Below are 20,353 nucleotides of genomic sequence, written 5' to 3'. Positions count from 1 at the left end.
TTCTCCTGTCCACTTGCTTCTCCTGTCCACTTGCTTCTCCTGTCCACTTGCTTCTCCTGTCCACTTGCTTCTCCTGTCCACTTGCTTCTCCTGTCTACTTGCTTCTCCTGTCCACTTGCTTCTCCTGTCTACTTGCTTCTCCTGTCCACTTGCTTCTCCTGTCCACTTGCTTCTCCTGTCTACTTGCTTCTCCTGTCTACTTGCTTCTCCTGTCTACTTGCATCTCTGGCTCTAGGCTGGTGGGTTCCTAGGCAATGCCTGCTGGACATGGGGGCTGGGATAGCAGAAGACAGTGGAGAGGAAGGTTGGAGAGCTGTGTGATCCCCTAGAGATGGGGATGGGGTGGGGGGAGGAAAGGCTGCCTTAATTGGTCTGCTATAGACCCGGGGATGAGACTAGGGGAATGGCTTTGGACAAGAGGCTTCCTTGGCTGGGACAAGTTGTAGACTCTTCATGTAGAACCTGGGAGGTAAACGTGTTCTGAAAACTTTCAAGATTACTAAAAGGCTAAGAGAAATGATGTGAGAGGCTTGGAGGTGACGTCACTTGGATTGTAGTGACAGCAAAGACTGTACAGACATTCCTAGGCCTCCAGAATGTGCTCTTGCCCGTCAGCAGAAGGTGGATGCTCTTACCCAGTTTTGCCTGGCCACTTCCATGCTGACTTTGCAATCCCTGGGGAATGCGTGAATGGGCTGCTTTGCCTTAATGCCATTTAGTTAGCTTTTCTCTGCATCTAAATGGTGAGAAGATTTACACTGTTACCCAAGCCTTTCCCCATTGCCCTTGCATAATAGCTAGTAGTTTCTTGCTGAGTTAATAACGCGTTGTTTTTCTTTGTTTCGGAAGATGAAAGACATGAACCATCTATCTTACATTTCTTACTAAACACATTACTTGTTCCTGTTCTAATTTAGATAAAATTAGATGGGTGTTTACTTCTCCCACGTTGTGCTGTCCTCCTGGGAATGGTTGCCAATATTGAATGCCATGAAAAGGCACTTCTTCAGGATGAAGCTCAGTGCTCCAAATAAAGTAGCGATTCCCAGTTATTTTGTTAGAGAGATGTTAAACTTGTCCCCAGGCTGGAATTTAGACTTTTATTGGAAGCTATTCTGCTAGTCATCAATTAACAGATAAATGAACCTCACGAATGCAGTCTGTTCGTTATTTTATTGTCAATAGTTTCTCAAGGAGTTTGGAAACCAGAGATCTTCAAATGAGGAAAGATGGACAGACAGCTCTCATAGTCATGTGTACAGTAGAGATTAAAAAGAAAAGCCTGACACGAGCCACACCACAAGTGGATACCTTCTGACTTGGTTTTAGACATCAGTTTTAATACAAGGAGAGACTGTTCATGTCTTTCTCCCATCTACTATAGAAATGCTCCTTCTGTTCGTGTTTATAAGGCATGTTTCCTAAAGAATTTGTTTAAAGTAGTGCAGAAACAAACTCCCACTAAAGTGCTGCCTCATCTTCTGTTTTTTCCCCCCAGTTGTTGGATAATCTTGCAAAGCATCTCCTTTACATACAGGGCCTCAGCTTTGTATTGATTTTTTTTTTAAACAATAAAAGCTGTCAAACAGGAATTCTAAACATTTTAAAGGATTATAAAAAGATAGGTCTGAAATCTTGCATGTTTTAAAGCACAGTACAAAGTAGCCTTTTTGCATGGAGGAGCCACTTGCAATTGGTTTCTTAATTTTTTTTTATTGAAATAAGCTGACATAAATTATACATATTTACAGCAGTAAATTCTATTTCAGCAGCTTTGTAGTTCCAAGCAGAGCTGATGGCGTCTGACACCAGCCTTTCCGATGCGCCATCTGCCTTTCATTTGCTGCAACAGGGTAAAATCTTGTATACCAAAGCAAACGATAGCATGTTTTCTAGCAAAGCCACACTGTTAACAAAAAGGCCGAGTGAAGGACAGCCCCGTGACTGTGGGGAGCTGTGAGTCCTGAAATTGAGAGCACAAGCATCTCTTGTGTCCATACCTGATAGCATGTCATTTGATTTTGTATCTTACAATTACTTGATGGATGACTCGGAATAGAAAGAAGGCCATGAAGGGACAGAGGGGAGGGACTCAGAGGCCACTGAACAAGTCCTCATTCACAAATTCACCGTTTACAGGGAGGTCTGCCTTTTATTTGTATTGATCACAGTCCATAGGCTTCATGGATTTTTGTCCACAGATAGCTTTTGAGATAATGAAGGCAAATGTCACTTGCTTCTGTTTTGTTTTGTTTTAGCACGTAAAAAATAAACTAATGAAATGAAATATTCTAATTGACTCCCAAACAGAAAGGGACAAATAAGCTTACTGTATGAAATTTGATTTCAAATGTAAAAAGCGACAGAAGGCCACAAATCCAGTTAGACAGACAGCGATTTCAGTCAGAAAATGCAGCATATATTGATACAAAAGAGAAATCTTGAGTTATAAAAGTAAGGAGTCCGTCTTTTCCTTTCTTGGCATCTCTTTAAGCCTGTGCCATTTCATTACAACAAACATTTCTACAGGTTTTCAGAAATACTGTTCCTTGCCATTGAGTTTCTTTAGTGGTCTGATACATACACAAAGAGTATTACCAGCTCATGTTAGAAAGAAAAGGCCATGCCAAAAAGTAAAAGATCATTAAATATTTGTGTTTTTTTGCAATGCAAGAAGTATGCCTTCTGAAAACCAGAGAGGAATTCTTTTGTTTACAAAAACCGGTGTAATGCCGATCAGGATAACGAGTTTGCTAAATTATATTTGGCAAGAGGGTAGATTGCAAAATTGATTAGTGGAGACTGAAAAACACAAGGGGGGGAAAAAAAGAAAGAAAGAAAAACCAAACAAACCACTTGATGTCCTGTGACATAATTTGGTGAGCTTAGCTTAACAGAGCCTGTGAGGCAACAGAAGGTGTGTATTTCTTCCTGCGTGGATGTAGCACCTGCTTTGGAAGCCACAGACCATCAAACACAGGGTGCTATGAATTAAAGTAGCAGATGCTGGTTTGGTGGGTTTGGATGAATTTTGGATTCAGTCAAGTTTTCAGTGAAGTAATTGCCAATGAGGTGTTTGAATCACTGCCGGCAGCGGTCATTTTGAATCCTCTAATGGGACTTGAATTCCCAGCTCCCCTCTCTCCCACCCTTGCCCCGCACAACTGTGGCAAGCCTTTGCTACAGATTCAGATTCAGCCCCTTAGTAAAATTCAGATTTTTTTTTTCAGAGATGATAGGCAGCCAGGAGAGGTTTTTGTTTGTTTGTTTTGTTTGTTTTGTTTTTTTCCTTTTGAGTAAGTCATCTTCAGTCTATATACTTTTCTCTCAAACAGTTTGATTTTGTTTATCCAGCACTATATACCCTCCCCTTCCCTCCCTTAATCTTCTGAGTGACGTACCAGCATCACATCTGCATCACAGTGGCACAAAATGCTACGTGGTGGTGGAAACCAAAAGCTTATTTTAAAAAGTTAAAGCATTTTTTGGACCCTGCAAGCATGTAAACCATGGGGAATTTTCAAAAACCTCAGGCAGTCTTGACCTTTTAAAAGTGTCACGTGGGTAGCTTTTATCAAGAGAATTATTGGCTTATTTTAAAATATGGGACTGAGCAACAGTGAATAAATACACATGTATAAAATCATAAATATTCCTTCCCTTAGAAAAATAGTGGGTGTTCTGAATATAAAAGGTCACTTGGATACATAATTCTCACTACAGTGAATTAGAATGGTCCAGGGACTCGCCTAAAAATATCTCAAGGACACTACTGAAAAACACATTTCAAGCTTTCTCCAGTGAATATTTTTTTTTTTAAAAAGATAAAGAAAAGTCAGATATTAATGTGTTGCTAAAAAAATGAGGGAGGTCAAACACACTTCAATTTGATGTATTGAGGAAAATGTACGTAGAAAACCACACTACCTAGTAAACCCGTGTGTCTGGTTGTCTTTGGGGGGTTACGTTGGCAAAATCTATTCTTTTCCTTTTTCTGTTTTTAGGAAAACATGTAACAGCACAGCAGGGATGCCATCCATCCCAAGGGTCACAAGAAGGTTGTTCCTGTTACCTGCTTTTCAATGAACCGAGTAGCAGTGGTGAATGTTAAGAACTGTCTATCCTCCCTAGCCCGTGCCAAGTCTTCTACTAACATCTTAGAAGAAGTGGTACTTGCTGTGCAAATATCCTCTGGGACTGTTCTCTTAAGACTGCACATTGGAGTGTTCCATTGACAATGCAATGCTGTTTCAACTTCCAATGCCCCATAGAACATACATTCAAAAGACTTTTAATAAGGCAGGCATGGATTAGTAGGGGTAGAAATGAAATGGGAGAAAAAAAATGCTCCCTTTCCCCATAGAGGAAAAGCAGAAGTAATTAGGATGGAAAATTCTGTCCTGCTAGAGCTTGTGTAGAATGGAGGTATTATAAAGAGCAGGTCTGCTCACTCACAGTCAGTGGGGAAAAAATATCCCGGTGTCTACTCTGTATGGGGTCAGATAGAGCTCGACTGTAAGCATAATCTTATTTTTAAATTTATTTAGAGATTGTATGCATGGGGTCCTACAAAAGACTTAGAAACTAGGGTGTTTACTCTTAAGAACGATTTTGTTTTTGAGGCCGAATGTTTACAAGAGTACTGGAAACACACAGACTATCCCATCACATTGGACAGAGTTGTTTCCAGAAGTGATGGGTGCCAGCAGGGGAGGGAATGAAGATGGGTACTCAGATGGATATTTTGGGTGCTGCTGGCTTGCAACTTATCATCGAGGTGGAGCTAGGAAGAATCCTGACCATGAGATGTAAAGTTTGAAGGGCAGCAATCAAAAGCATTTGGTGATGGTGCCTGGCTGTCGGAGTGAAGGCTAATAAAGGGCTATGGGTCAGTCTTGAAGGAGCCAATTAAAGAGAGCAATGAAAAGCTTAGTGCACAGGAGAGATGAAGCCTGCTTAGGCACAAGATGTGACTCACAAGGGACAAATCATATTTTCTGGGACCGAATACAAGCTCCATCAGAGGACCTATTGGTACTTCCCATATCCTCTGGGTTGCTGAGATCCCATAATTAAAGTGGTCACTTAATTTGTCACTCCAATGGGTGTCTCAGGCACACTGGGATGTACGGTCTTCTAAGAATGATGGTGTGAACCTAAAGAGTGGAGCAGAGCTGGAGCTGCTACTGTGAGGGCTTTTCTTCCTCACTTCCCTTGCACAGTGAAAGGCTCTTATGTGGGGGAGTGAGGAGTGGGGAGAGGGGAGAGTGGATAGAAATAAACTGAACAGTGTCTGGTGGCCACAGGATCTTACTCTTGGCTGTAAGAGCTGACTTCATCTAAGTTTTTGCACTTCCTTGAACTACTCCACCAGCCTGTATTATTGATGTCAAAGGGATTCAATATAGGTCATGTGGGAGAGGTAGAAACTTTGTCTTTGGAGGCAAGAAAAACTGGCAATGAATACCCACTTCACCAGTAACCATCAGATCTGGGTAAGTTACTTAAGCTATTTGGGTTTCTGTGTCCCAACACTGGTGTTATTGAATAACTTCATAGGGCTGGAGTGTAGAGCAAAGTGCTATGGTATAGTGGGAGAGTATTTTCTATACCTTAGTCTAATACGACAGAGTTATTATTGGATAGCTACCCAAAGCCATTCTTAGTTTCATTTTAAATTAATTTATCAATTAATTATGTTGTGTAGCGCTGGGTACTTGTAAGCCTGTTATGATAACCATACTCTTCAGTAAATGGTTGAGGAATGATGCCTGACTCAACCTCAGTCAACAGGACAAGGATGGCTTCTGGGGCTGGTTGAGGAAAGAGTTCCTTGCCTTTAAAAAATAATTCAGGACTTGCCCTGTTTCTGAATATCTTGGATGGTCTGTGCAACCTTGTTGCAGATGTACTGAGTGCTGATAATATTCAGAGAATCAGATAAGAGTCTTGGGTCTTATATTTTTGAAATAAGCACGCTAGACTAGGCACTTCTAATCTTGTTATATGAGCTAAGAATGTTTTGATTGAGTAAGATACTCTGAGAGTCATCTTTTGTTACCTGTACCTGAATGGATCTCAGTAGATACACCTATATTAGTAAATACTAACTTCACCTCAGTTATGACTTAAACACTTAGTTACGACTTCAACACTTCCTCCCTCTAAAAATGATATTGTGAGGTGTGACTCTGTCTAAAGGTTAAAAACATCATGGGGAAGCAGAAAAGAAAGCAACCACATCATTGCTTGAAGAGGAGCAGGAGTCCATCAACACATGGGGAGGTTGGGAGAATCATCTTTGAGGGTCGCCTAAAGCTGGGAGCAGAGCTAATTTTGCAAAAGAGATGGTGTTCTATTCATAGGATGAAATACAGCCGAAAAATGGTATTTCTGCGTGTTATCCTAACATTTTTTTAAAAAAAATTCAATATAATAAATAAAATCTTTCAATATATAGAAGAAACACACATGAACACAATTAAAGCCATATATGACAAATCCACAGACATAGGCAATTGGATGGGAAAAGATTATCCTAACAGTTTTCAACAGTTAGAAGGCTCCCAGGAGAATCATAAACACTTAGTAAAAGTTAAGAATACTTGCAGAAATTACTTTGGTTGTCATGTGTGCTGGCTGGAGAACAACTTCGAGGCCAATCACCACTTGATTAACTTTTTGCTATGGCTGTATCTAAAATATCAGACCAATTTGATTGGTAAAGTAGTGTAGCAGGAGACAAGAGGACAAGGGCAGGAAGGCTGTGTAACAGCTTTTAAGAACTCAGTCTCTTTCATCTAGATGGGTAGCTGCATCTGGCGTGAAAGCTCAAATACATTTGCTCATGTCATTTAGAGACATAGAGAGATGTGAGGTTTAAAACTGGATATGTCTGGAATGAATTTGGGCTCAGACACTGCCTAGAAGATGGCCTTCCATCCATGAGGGAGGGTCATATGGCTTTTTCTTGACTAAGTTAGAGAGGATGGTTTAAGAACATCTAAAATTCCTAAGATCTAAAATTGGAGACCATATCACATGGATGAATGATGTGTGAGTCCCTTAAAGATACTTTTCTAAGATGGAAGATGGAAGATTGTGACATAGGATATTTTAAAAGTAGAGGTATGGAAGAAATATGACTAATACTCAATTCACTTGACACCATGTGGCTAACTCTTAAAGGCATGAGACTAACTAAGACTATTATTAGATTTGTGAGGCTGCATAAACAAGGTCTATGGTGAACCCGCATCATTTGGTTAAACTTCAGTGTAAATGAGCCTCTCTAAAATAACCTTTGAAACTTTGTTCTGAAAGAGAACTTGAAGTCATCAGTGGGCATGTCAAGAGTCACAGTCCTGGGTAGACGCATACCCCCATCCTCATTCCAAGGTGTCTTTCATCTTATCTCCTGGCTCTCTTCACCACATGCTGTTACTCTTTCAATATTATAGGGCATGTTGTTTGCTGTATGTTTAGAGAACTCTGTCTATACATATCATATATCTCTAAGTCTATAGAGATGCTTTATGGAGGAAACGCATCTTACAGAATTCTCTGGTGATAGTTTGGACAGCACATAATGGTTTCTGCAATTGCTAACTTTGTAGAATCTGCTAGAAGGTTGAGATGGGGGGAGTAAATGAGGTAAAATATATGAAGTGTAAGTCTAGCATGATGTACAGAAATGATGAAATAGGTCCAATTCCTAAATGATTATAACCACTGTTGTACAACTTGAGTGATAAGAGATTCTGGGAAGAATAATAGGAAAAATTTAAACACCATATAGTTAAGACTAGGGGAGCCTACACATAGAAAAACATAAATTTATCATGCTACCATGATGTCTTGAAACTTTAAGTTCTGGTATAGATAGTGTAATCAACCATAGGTCTAAGTGCATTATTTTCATTTCTTCTGTATTTTGAAATAAGTTTGGAGAGAGAAGACTTTTGTAAATGTGTGTACTCTTTACATAAAGAACAGAAAGAAAAATAATTCAAGGGCATTCAGAGGTGGTTAAAAGTCTTGCCTCTGAAGACCTTTTAAAGGCATCATGAGTAGGAATTGGGAAGATTTGTTATAATTCATTGTTCATGAGTTAAATGAAGAAATACAATGCAAGTCCAAAGATTGAAGCTGCCATCTAAGTATGAGCAAGATAGCATATAAGCTTCAAAAATGAAATGAAGAATAAATAGAGGAATGGAATTGTTTCCATTGGGTGTATAGTTGGGAAATAATAAGACAGAAGATTTCATCTATTTTATAAAAACCAAGATTGCAAAATATACATATAATATTTTAGTTATTTGAATATATAAAATATATTTGAGAGTGTCTCCTGGTTCCTGTTTCTCCTCCTAGGGAAGCCTGGGAAGAAGCAAGACCCAGGTAATAAATAATACTGCTCCTGTTCATCCTTTTGCTTTGGACTGAGACTGGATTAATGAAGGAATCTGTAACTCTGTGTCCCTAAGGCAAATGAACAAGGTTATTTGGCCTCTCTTGTCTGGACTGACTTGGTCTGATTGTCCACAAGACGTAATGTACAGGTAGTGCAGCTCTGGAGAGTGGAATTCCTTCTCCTCAATTGGCTCAGGAGTATCAATTTTCTCAACTTGAATTCCCACTGGACTTTTTTTTTTTTTTAATAAATTCACGAATTGCAAAAGGTATGGGAGTCAATCAAAAATGGTTCTGAGTCTCTTGATTTGAGTCCCTTAATAAGCCAAAGGCTTCTGAAAAGGTAAGAGAAAAACAAGAAGAAAATCCTGTTAGACTTCTTCAATTTTAATGGGAAATGTCTGCCATGGGAGATGTCAAAACAAACAGAAAACCCTTATTTTTACCCTGCTAGGAATTTAATATTTTCTGGTTTGTAATTCTTTTATTAAAAAGAACTTCTATCAAACACTTGCTGCAGCTTTCAACCATTACATTTTCAATCATTCCAGATAATATGCTATCTGAAGAAAAGCTAAGGTAAAAATCACAATATGTTCTAGCCTGGAAACTGGCAGAATGGATTAGTTCCAACAAGGTGTGTTTTGTGTGTTCAGCCGGTGGTGGGTCACATCTTGGAATTAAAATGTTCCAAAGTAATGGCTCCCTGTGTGTACTCTCCTAACACTTACAATGACACAAAAAATCTTACCTTCAAGGAGGACACCTTTCCCTCTAGCACTAAGAAACTAATCTCTGCCTTCAATTGCTTGGAGAGTCTGAATTTCTGTTGGTGCTCTCTACCTCTCTGGGATTGCTAGCTTGCATGGAAGCACATTCTGTGCTGTAACAGCCCACACCCTGGAGACTTTTGAAAGGACTCTGAAAACTTGGAGGGAGTAATACCTGGAATCATTCAGTTTCCAGGTTCTTCAAACTCAAGTAGCTTCCACCATACACAACCCTTTCTCAAGTTAAATTCCCTCATTTGCCTTCTCTATCAGTTCACACCCAGAAACTTTTGTCTACCTTTAAGAGTAAGAACATAGATCCCCCTGTATCTCTCACATATGAATCTGCCACCTAGCACTATCAAGGCCATTTATCATCTCGACCTGTACCCCCTGCCTATCCTTTGGGTATTTACTGTTCACCCTGATCAGACCCATGCATTCTATTCATGTTTAGTTTTACTAGAAGTTCAATAAGACAAAGTGGAAAAGTTAGAAGTGAAAGCTATTGGCAAAAAAAATGAAGCTTTGGATTTCCTGTGGAATTTGAGCATCGCTTCCATCCCTGACTCCTTAAGCAGCATCGGCAATTCAGTTCTTGATGATACAAATAGCCACAGTGACTGAAAACAACTTATCTATTTTTTTTTTTTTCAATGACTGCTCAAGGAGCAGATTGTCCCAGTTCTGGTTTCTGCTGGTGCTCTGTTCTTTGGCCCCGCAGGTTGGCAGCCTTCTAGGGAGCTGCTGTCCCTGTCAGTGGGTAAAGGCATGAGGCAGTGATCACAGACACCTGGCTATGGCTTACAGCAGAGTCACACAACTGTATGCATGAAAGAGCAAGAGCTGGAGAGATTCTGGTTTGGGCCCGAATCACTAATCATTTCACCTCAGGAATAAAAAGCAAAGGCTTTATAAGCTTATGATATTTACAGTGCTCCAGTTTTCCAAACATCCACCCGAAGTTGAGGACCGCCACACCACAGGGGACAGTTCAGTGAACTATGTACAGAATTTACAAGGAAGTTTACACAGTGTTCTCCATTCCATAAACAAATGGACCTTTGTGTTTTCTTTCAGATCTATGGGTGTTTTTCTCTTGTGGTCGTTCAGGAAGCTGCTGATTGAACCACCTTGAGCAAGTGGTTGCACGCTCCTGTCACCCCTCCCTAGGATAAATGATTATGCATCAAGAAACAAATGGTGGCACATCACCCCTTTGACAAGATATTGTCCAAAGTTTTGGATATGAGAAATCTCATAGACATTTTTTTTCTAGAAAGATTATCCTGTTTCCTTTTCATGTAACTTGGCAGATTGTAATCAAACCCCTTCTAAATGAATATTCATAAATAGTCATTGGTTTTTAGGAAGATGGAACTTTTGTGAATTTTCTATGGCTTTCTTAAAGGAAAGTCCATTTTTCTTAGGACCCTAAAGCCATTACTCCTTTTCTCTGCATCATATTTTTCTCATTTTTAAAAAATCCATCATTGATTGTAGTGTACAATAAAGTATATAGATATACTTTATGCATGTCTACACAAACACGGATTATTCATTCAGCAGGCTTGCCAGCCAGCTGCTGATGCTGTTTGGCAACAGAGGAGATTGAGATACTAATCCTGGATCAGCCAAGCAGAAATAAGCCTTTACCTGGGTCTCTGCCTCACAGAATTGCCAAGCATAAGGAATACCTGATGTTTTATGAGCAGTCACAGTTGTCAAGAAAAAGGTGCAGATGTCTACTGTGCCCACAGCCGGTTAAGTTTTCCACATGATCTGTCCCACTGTCAACCTGTGAAACACAGGGTTCTCTGGATGTAAATGAGGCATAAGAGAGGAAGTCTGCAGCTTTCAGTCTCTTCTGTTCCTTGGTGCAGGGGATTATGGCTATTTTCATAGCAAAAGGAACTTGACTCAATAATAGTTAAATAACAACCCCTGTATAGTGTAATCTGAGTCTTTCAAGAACGGGGGCCATGTGAGGGCATTTATGAATATTTTATGACTTTTATGTTTTATTTACATCATTTTTAGGAAAGAAGAGGGAGAAAAATCAGAGAAGGAAGGTGCTTCCTTGTCAGTGTTTGGCTTGGGAAGGGAGCAGAGAAGAATGGATTAGTCTGGGAGGTGTTCAGAAGGTAGGACAAAGATCATGACCCACAAGCAAGACATCTTTCCTTGGTGCAATAGTAGCTTCAGGTGTCTATTGTCTCTGAGATCAACACCTTGTAGTCAGATTTGCATAATGGTGGCTGTGATCCACATACCATTCCATGCCCAGTGGGCAATTCAGGCCTAATCATTTTACATTTTAAAAGGTTAAAATGTAGGAAAAGTTCAAAATGTTGTTTCCTTTTTTTTTTAATGCAAAAGATGCTTTATATCTAAAACTATAACAAAATCACTTTAGATTTTATAAAGTGCTGAAAACATAAACTATCCCAATCTTTTAGGAGAAGATCTAAGTAGACACTTTCTGATTTAGTTTTTCTTTCTTGAAAGCCACTTGAAGAGCTTTGACATCAGAATGATTGCTGTCTGTTCAGCATCAGGCACCTAATATCCATTCCTGTGTTTAAAATCAGCGACTGCTTAGTGACTCTTGGGTATTAGGAACCTCCCACTACTGACAGGATCACATTCTATTGTGTCCAGGGATTGTCCATGGCAAAGCATCTCTCTCGGCTTGCTGGAAGCTGAACAGAGCTTTTTACAAAGATGACCCTGTGACCCCAGGTTGATGTTAGTTCAACTAGGGAGGTGTGTTCACACACCTGAAAACCTAACTGAAAATTTGTCTTCAAAATCCTAGCACTCCTCATGAAATAGCTGTGATCAGTTTTTTGTTTTGTTTTATTTTGTTTTGTTTAAGGTATAGCGGGATTTTGATATTTTTACTAATGTCTGTTAGTACATCCAGCCACATTCACTTATTTAAGGTTTCTCTTTTCCTCTTGTTTTCTAAATGAATATTTTATATTTTCCTCTTGGGCTCCTTAATATAAATTCCAGCCTTTCCTTTTCAACTGTGACTATAATTGTTAGCAGCTCACACTACTCTGTACACCGATTCTCTTCTCAGAGGAGGGCCAGAGCATCAAATGAGGCAGTCATTCTGTCATCCTGATTAGCCCTGCAGTTCCATGCCTGGATCGTGCCAACCTGGCCTCCATCCACGGCTGGTCAATTTGCGCTCTCACTCAGCCTTGCAAATAAACATAGATAATTTTACAACTCAGACCAAAAGAAAATGAGATTTTAATGCTGCAAAAATGGGAAGAACTCAACAGTAGCTTGTTGAGCATGTTTAGAATTGCGTTGCTTTACTGAAAGTCATGAGAACCACGACCCAGAATAATCCACGAGCGAGATGGGGCAGTGCCATAATGACAGTGATGAATGAGTGGAGACACTTCCGGTCCACGCCTCAGGGGCTGGTGGGCGTGGCTAAAGGCGCAGTGTGTTGCCATTTCAGTTTCTTTTCTTTCTGTGATTTGGCTATACTTTAAAGCTTTTCTTAACCTGGAAATCTGTCTTTGGAGGAAGACATTGATGTGGAGGGTCAGTATTTCCCGGACCATTCATTTTGTAGCTTGAAATGCAGAGTTCAGAGAGCAGATGCAAAAAGTGCCCGCAGAGTCCTATGTGATGAGCTCGCCGCTGTTAGACACTGCTCTCTGGAAGGCTAAGAAGTACATACAATTCGACTTAAGATTTGGCAGTGCAGATAACTGCCCAGGCACCTTTTACATAACATGTAAGTCTTGCCTTCTTCAGGGAAATAGCATTTTTTCCCCCCTCAAGGAAAAAAATTGGTCTCCTCCTCCTTCAAAGCCCTCACCAGCTATACCCCACATATCCTTTCCTTCTCATTGAAGCAGGAACTGTGGAAAATGATCATATGTTTTCATGTCATCAAGCGATTCCAAGGCTCATGAAGGGCAGTCGGGGCTGCTCTCCATAACAGACAGCAAGGAAAACTATCGTTTCCCCCAATTCTCTACTCTTGAGAAGTAAAGAAAAATGGTTTCAGTGACTACCAGTTAGATCAGGCTGGATTCTACTGTTGACTTTGAACATCTAGGCAGTCTGAGAGAGGACCATTGTTAGGAATATCCATGGTCACTGTCAGATGGACACAATAGGGTGAGTTTGGGGAAAAGTGGGAAGAAGCACAAGCTTTAATGCTCCTCCTCCACGGAGCTCCGAAGCCTTTCTGGCAAGGGCTCAGAAGAACTTTAGAGTGGATGGGAACTGACAGTTTTATATACCCTCTTACTGGAAATCTGCAACTTGTCAATGGCTTTATTCTTCTGAGATGCTCAAGTTGTTTTCTTTTTTTTTTCCTTAAATTTCTATTTAATTATTATTATTATTATTATTTTTTTTTTTTTGGCATCATGAGATGGTTACAGTTTACCCAGAACACAGTGCAGGTAGATAGCAAGGTCCACTGTACATTTTCATTTAAAAATAATCCAGTAAGATCCAGGGTAACTAAGAAAGACTGCCATCAATATCTACCACCCACCCACCTCTCTCTTTGTGTTTGTAAACAAAGGAATTGGTGGAACTCTTACAGAGCTCGTACTTTGGACCACAGTTGACAGGAAAATACCTTTTGTTGTTGCTGTTGTTGTTGAAGTAAACATGGTGTGATAATAAAAACTGACACACAAGATCGAAAACCAACTGGAAGGCTGAATCTCTTACCTCAAAAACCACAGCAGTTAACGCTGTTGGGAATCTGTGGGGTTAAAAAACAAGCGAGGAGGAAGGTAGTCTAAACCGAACCACGAGACTGACCTTAGTGTACATAGTAAAGCCAATAAACGACATTAAAAAGAGAAAAGGTGATGGGGAAGAACATTCGGGACCACTTGTCTATGGAGTTCACGTCAGTCAAGTCGGGGATCTTCACTTTGAGCTGTGAGGCGCGCCTGCGGATGCGCCCCTTGCCGGGTACCCCGTGCCTGTCCAGCCCACGCCCGAAGCCCTCGCGGCTGCTCAGTGGCTTGCGGTACTGGATGCTGGCGCTGTCATACGAGTACATGGTGGCCTTGGGGTCACTTACACCTGTGAGCACCTCGGAGCCACTGGTCTCGTTCCTGATTTCCAGGGTGCTGAGGAGAATATTGCCATGGGCATCAACCTGAGGGCAGAGAAGACCATGCTCAGATGCTCACCAAGGTTGTTCACTGTTCTGTCATTGTCACAGATGGACACATTGGTCCTTTCCATTTCGTGTACACTGCTCTCTTTCAGGAGAAAACTGATTGCATGTGCTACTGACAATGAAGATTATCTGTAGTTCATCTATCTATACTTATCAATCATCTATCAGTCATTCATCATATCTATTAATCTATCTTCTATTACCTATCACACATCCTCTATCTCTGTCATCTATTTATATCATTGACCTATTTCTATCAATCTATTTTCAGCAATGATCTATTTACCTTCTACTTATTTGCCTATCAACAATCAGCCTATATTTATTAGTCATCTATTTCTTATCTATCATTTATCTATCATATATATATATATATATACACACACATACACATATATATATATATATATCTGTCTATATCAACCATTAATTTCTACCCATTATCTGTCATCTATCTATCACTCACTGATCTTTATATCAATTATTTATTTTTATCTTCTATCTACCTATCACCTGTCAACTTATCTTTATTAATTACTTACTGTATAGTAATTTGGGGAGCTTTTCTATTGCCCCTTTTATCTCCCCCAAAATGACATTGTTTTTATTAGCAAGCTTTAAGGACTATAGCTTATGTTCATGTATTCTAATTCTCTATGGTTGCCTGTTTCCCAGCCATGGGTCCTGTTACTTATCATCCTAGTCTTGCCCTGGCTGCTCCTGCTCAGGGCCAGAATCTCCTTCCCACCTGAGTCACTCTCCTTCTCTCTTTGTGCAAAGAAGTCCCGTCTTATCCTCTTTTATGCAGCTATAAGCTGATCAGTTTTTTATTAACTAATCAGAGGTGATGGAAAACCATCCCCCAATGACTTATCACCCACTTAGTTATCTATATTCTATCACTTATGTTATTATTCTATATCTATTTTTTATTTCTCTATCTTTACCCTTCTATTATCTATTGACTTCCATCTATCAATTATCTATGTACCATCTATTCATCTGTATGATATATGCATCTATCTATCTATCTATCTATCTATCTATCTATCTATCTATCTATCTATCACCATCATCATCATCATCTATTATTTTTCTTCTTTCACTACCTATCTAGTTCTAATTTGATTTCTGTTGCTGTTTGTGATGGCTAGTTTTAAGTCAACTTAAAACACGAACTAGAGTCCTCTGAAAGGAAGAAACTTCAATGGAGAAAATGCCTCCCTAAGATCATCTCTGCCTGATATGGCATTTCTCAGTTGAGCTTTGCTCTTTGCAGACTGGCATCCGCTAGAGTCAAGAGGATGGAAAACTCACCAGCACAACTGACCTCCTTGTCAACTTGACAGACAAAGCAGTATTAAACTAGTAACCTTTCCTTTCCTGTATATTCCCAAGATCTCTTGTTAATATCACAATATAAACCATAACTCTAAAGGGCACTTTTACATTATTGATTGATGCGGGAGAACTCAGTCTATTGTGGGTGGTGCCATTTCAGGGCCAGCGGTCCTAGGTTCTATAAGAAAGCAGGCTGAGCAAGCCATAGGGAACAAGCCAGTAAGCAGCACCTCTCCATGGCCTCTGCATCAACTCCTGCCTCCAAGATCCTGCCCTGCTTGAGTTCTTACCCTGACATCCTTTGGTGATGAACAGCAATGTGAAAGTGTAAACTGAATAAATCCTTTCCTCCCCAACTTGCATTTTGGTTATGGTGTTTCATTGCAGCAATAGAAGTCATAATTAAGACATTGTTAAAAAATACTTTGACCAAAAACTACTTGGGAAGGGAAGGAGTTGTTTAGTTTACACTTTGAGATTATAATCCAATATTGAGGGAAGTCAGGTCAGGGACTCAGTGAAAAACTTGGAGACAGGAATGATGGAGGAACTGCTTGCTGGCTCTCTAGCTTAATCAGGTAGTTTTCCTATACAGCTGAAGCCCACATGCCTAGGCATGGTGTTATCCACAGTGGACCAGGTTGTTCGGCAAGAACTATCAAGATAATCCCCTCACAGACACGAATCCAGGCCAGTCTGAATTGGGCAATTCTTGTATTTATTCTTTTCTAGGTGGTTCAAGGTTGTGTCAAATTAGCAATAGAACCTAACCAGCACGTATTTCCTGGTGCTTGTTTGCTTTCTATTGCTGTGGTAAAACACCATGACCAAAGAAACTTGGAGGAGGAAAGGGCTTATTGAATCTTACAGCTCCCAAGTTATGACCCACCAATGGAGGGAAGTCAGAGCAGGAACATAAGCAGGGCAGGCCTGGAGCCAGGAACTGAAGGAGGAACACTGCTTACCTCCTTGCTCCCCATGGCTCTCTCTGTTTGCATTAAAAAAAAAAATCCAGGACTTCCTTTCAGGGGCAGTACCACCCACAATGGGTTAGGCCCTCCCACATCAATCATGAATCAAGAAAATGCCCCTACAGACTTGCTTACAGACCAATCTGATAAGGCAATTTTCTCAACTGAACTTTGCTCTTTGCAGAGTGGCTTCCGCTAGAGTCAAGAGGATGGAAAACTCACCTGCACAACTGACCCCCTTGTCAACTTGACAGACAAAGCAGTATTAAACTAGTAACCTTTCCTTTCCTGTATATTCCCAAGATCTCTTGTTAATATCACAATAGAAACCATAACTCTAAAAGTCCCAGCTTCTTGGAACATTTAAACATTTTAAAAGACAAGTCTCTTTTAAAAGTCCTTACAAACCTAGAGTCTCACTGGGAACGAGGCAGAGCAGTTAAGATCGCTTAGTGCAGCATTCAGTTGCCAATACCCAGGTCAGGTGGCTCCCAACCTCCTACAACTGCAGCTCCAGGAGATCCATCCAGTGCCCTATTCTGGCCTTCGTGGGCACATGCACTCCTCACATGGACACCCAGGCCACAAAGACGTAAGTTAAAATATTTCTTTTTGAGTTTGTAGTTCAAGGTAAAAATAATAAATCACTAGTTAACATGTGTCAAGATGGGATGTCAAACAGCTGGTGAGGGAAGGAAGGAAGGTTACAAAGGCAGATTGTGAGGTAGAGTGAAGAAGTCAAAGGTATTGCATTATAGCACAATGCCTTCTAAATTGGAGACCTTACACATGGAGGCCTGGGAAGATGACATCTCACAGGAGGGGCTGCTAATGCTTCTCTTTGTCTGTGTGGGATGCAGCTCTAGCCTAAAGGTGTGTGTGTGTGTGAGTGTGTGTGTGTCTGTGTGTAGTGTTCACACCATATAATGCGTGGAAAAGTCACACCTGAGAAAGTTTGTTGCTGAAGTCGTGGAGCTGAAGTGATAAGGATGTGTACTTTAGAAGATGGATTGAACATACGGCTTCTAGGTCTGAAATACTCAAGAAAAACATAAAACAGATGTTTAAGGCACATACCTCATTGAGGTGCATTGATGATATTGGAAATCATGATGTCATGTTTCCTATTAAATGCTGATGTAATGATTTCATCAGAGGGAGAACTTATTGCTAGGTACAGGAATTTTCGTGAAAGCAAGCAACTGAGATAAAGTCTGGAAGGATGTAAGCATGGCAGAGCAAGGAACTGGGGGTTGGAAGCTGTGTTCTCATTCTGATTATTTCATTAACTGATGAGCAATGATCTTGGCTTAGTCAAGATCTTATTATTCTCATGCATAAATGGGTGCTTTTCTCTAGATAATCTAAGGGATGTGTTTCCAGTCTTTGGCAGTCTTTGATTATGGAGTATAATATTGCAACATAGTATGTCACAAATATGTTAAAAACCCCAAAATTTGTAAAATTCAATTCTTCATCTATATTGTATACATTGTGTGGTTTAATTATTATGATCAGCTAAATAAACAAGTTTAAAGACACTGTAATAAGCCAGAGGTGCATGTGGTTCTCATTAACCTGGTGTTGGGATGTGGCTTATATTTTTCTTAAGTTGGTGCATATACACAGACACTTAAGGAGTTTGTGAGATTTATTACTTCGTGTAATAAATAATAAATAATTATTAATAAGTCGCCTCAAAAATAGACTATAGTAGAAACCATAGTTTCAAGTGGTTTTTTGACTCATAAAGAATGAATCTAGCTCTAGAACTTTCTATGAATGTTGAACTCATTGTTTAATTATTAAATTGGCAGTACAGTGTCCTTTTTGAGGAACATTTAAGAAGATCCACATAAGAATCCTTTTATACTTCCAGGAACTTTCCTCACTAAAATTGGGTTATTGTAAAAGCTGATGTTATAGACTTTGCTTGTGCATGCCTGTGCATGCCTGTACATGTGTGTGTTGTGTGTGGGTGTGCAGTATATATACCTATGTGTGTATCTATGTGGTGTATATGTGTGTGTGTGCATGCCTTTGTGTGTGCATCCCTGTGTGTGCACTTTTATGTGTGTGTGTGCCAGATGGCTTATTCACACAGCACTGATGCAGCTTCTCCCAAAATAAGAGCCAGAATGTAAATGGCTATTTTTTTTTTTTTTTTTTTTTTTTTTTACATCTTCAGACATACCAAGAAGGCATGCTATGTATCTGTACTGCCTGGTTAATGAGGGATTGACATCTGAGTGAAGCATGACTCAGACAATAAGGATGTTAAACCTCAAGGCAGATGGAATTAAAGCAAAAGAGAATGGAAACCTGATGGACCTTTACAGAGGTGCAGACTGTTAGATGTTTTATCGCATTGTTGGTGGTGACATAGCTGCTCTGTAGGATGACCATACCCACTGTTCCTAAAGGAAGGACATGCCTTCCTACATTCATTTCCAGGCACAAGTGAGTCATGATCACACCCAACTTTTCATCTCTTCTCAGCGATCAGCGCCGACTATGCGCCAGGCATATTTACAAAGAGGTGATTGGACATGGCTCTGCTTCATCTGGATTTTCCCCTCCCTTTGATTTGTTCACCGTGAGGGTTCAATGTCCAACCACAGTGTGAAGGGTCTGCACCCGGATACACTTGTGGGTAAGAACTGTGGTTGATCATGATCAGTGACTTCAGATGGGTCTGATAATGTCGTGATCATAGTACCTATATTCATGAAAAAAATCCATTATTGATCTTCGTTTTACGTTAACAGCATCATTGAATCTAAATCTATAGAAAATGAACCTTGTGAGTAGGGCTTCAGGAAGAGATGTAAGGAATTTCTCTTTCTTCCACTTCAGATGCATTATCTAAAGCAGAGTGTGATGATTTGTATCTGCTCAGGAAGTGGCACTATTAAAAGGTGTGGTCCTGTTGGAGTAGGTGTGTGACTCTGGGCTTGACAATGCTCATTCTAGCTCCCTAGAAGTGAGTTTTCTAGCAGCCTTCAGATGGAGATGTAACTAACTCTCAGCTCTGCCTGCACCATGCCTGCCTGGATGCTGCCATGCTTCCGGCCTTGATGACACCAGCCCCAATTAAATATTGTCCTTATAAGAGTTGCCTTGGCAGAGTCCCTGATGGAGGAGTTAGAGAAGGGACTGAAGGAACTGAGGGGATTTGCAGCCCTATGGAGGGGAACAACAGTGCCAACTGGCCAGATCCCCCAGAGCTCCTGGGGACTGGACCACCAACTAAAGAGTACATATGGAGGAACCCACGGCTCTGGTCGCATATGTGGCAGAGGATGGACATCAGTCCATCCTTCTTGGACATCAGTGGGAGGAGTGGCCCTAGGACCTGAGGGTGTTCGATGCCACAGTTTAGGGGAATGCCAGGGTGGGAAGACAGGAGTGGGTGGGTGGAGGAGTACCCTCATAGAGGCAGGAGGAGGGGGAGGGGATGGAGGCTTCAGAAGGGGAGATCTGGAAAGGGGAAAACATTTGAAATGTAAATAAAAAATATCCAATTAAAAAAAAAGAATTGCTGGAAATCAGTCTGGCGGTTCCTCAGAAAATTGGACATAGTACTACCGGAGGATCCAGCAATACCTCTTCTGGGCATATATCCAGAAGATGTCCCAACCGGTAAAAAGGACACATGCTCCACTATGTTCATA

At 40.5% G+C, this 20,353-nt stretch overlaps 1 protein-coding gene across 2 annotated transcripts in view; it reads right to left on the bottom strand.

Moving 5' to 3' along the window:
• Positions 1-1,168: 1,168 nt before the first annotated feature.
• Gabrb1 (gamma-aminobutyric acid type A receptor beta1 subunit) overlaps positions 1,169-20,353 on the bottom strand; it is a 464,459-nt gene continuing 445,274 nt past the window's right edge. For both annotated transcript variants that reach the window (XM_029477413.1, XM_021162619.2), the window contains exon 9: positions 1,169-14,343. In XM_029477413.1, coding sequence (XP_029333273.1) covers positions 13,999-14,343 — 345 coding nt within the window. In that variant the 3' untranslated portion in view covers positions 1,169-13,998. The remainder of the gene's footprint in view (positions 14,344-20,353) is intronic.

This window comes from Mus caroli, chromosome 5 (assembly GCF_900094665.2).
Source record: "Mus caroli chromosome 5, CAROLI_EIJ_v1.1, whole genome shotgun sequence".
Taxonomy (NCBI): Eukaryota; Metazoa; Chordata; class Mammalia; order Rodentia; family Muridae; genus Mus; species Mus caroli.
This window is presented reverse-complemented; position numbering and strand designations above follow the sequence as displayed.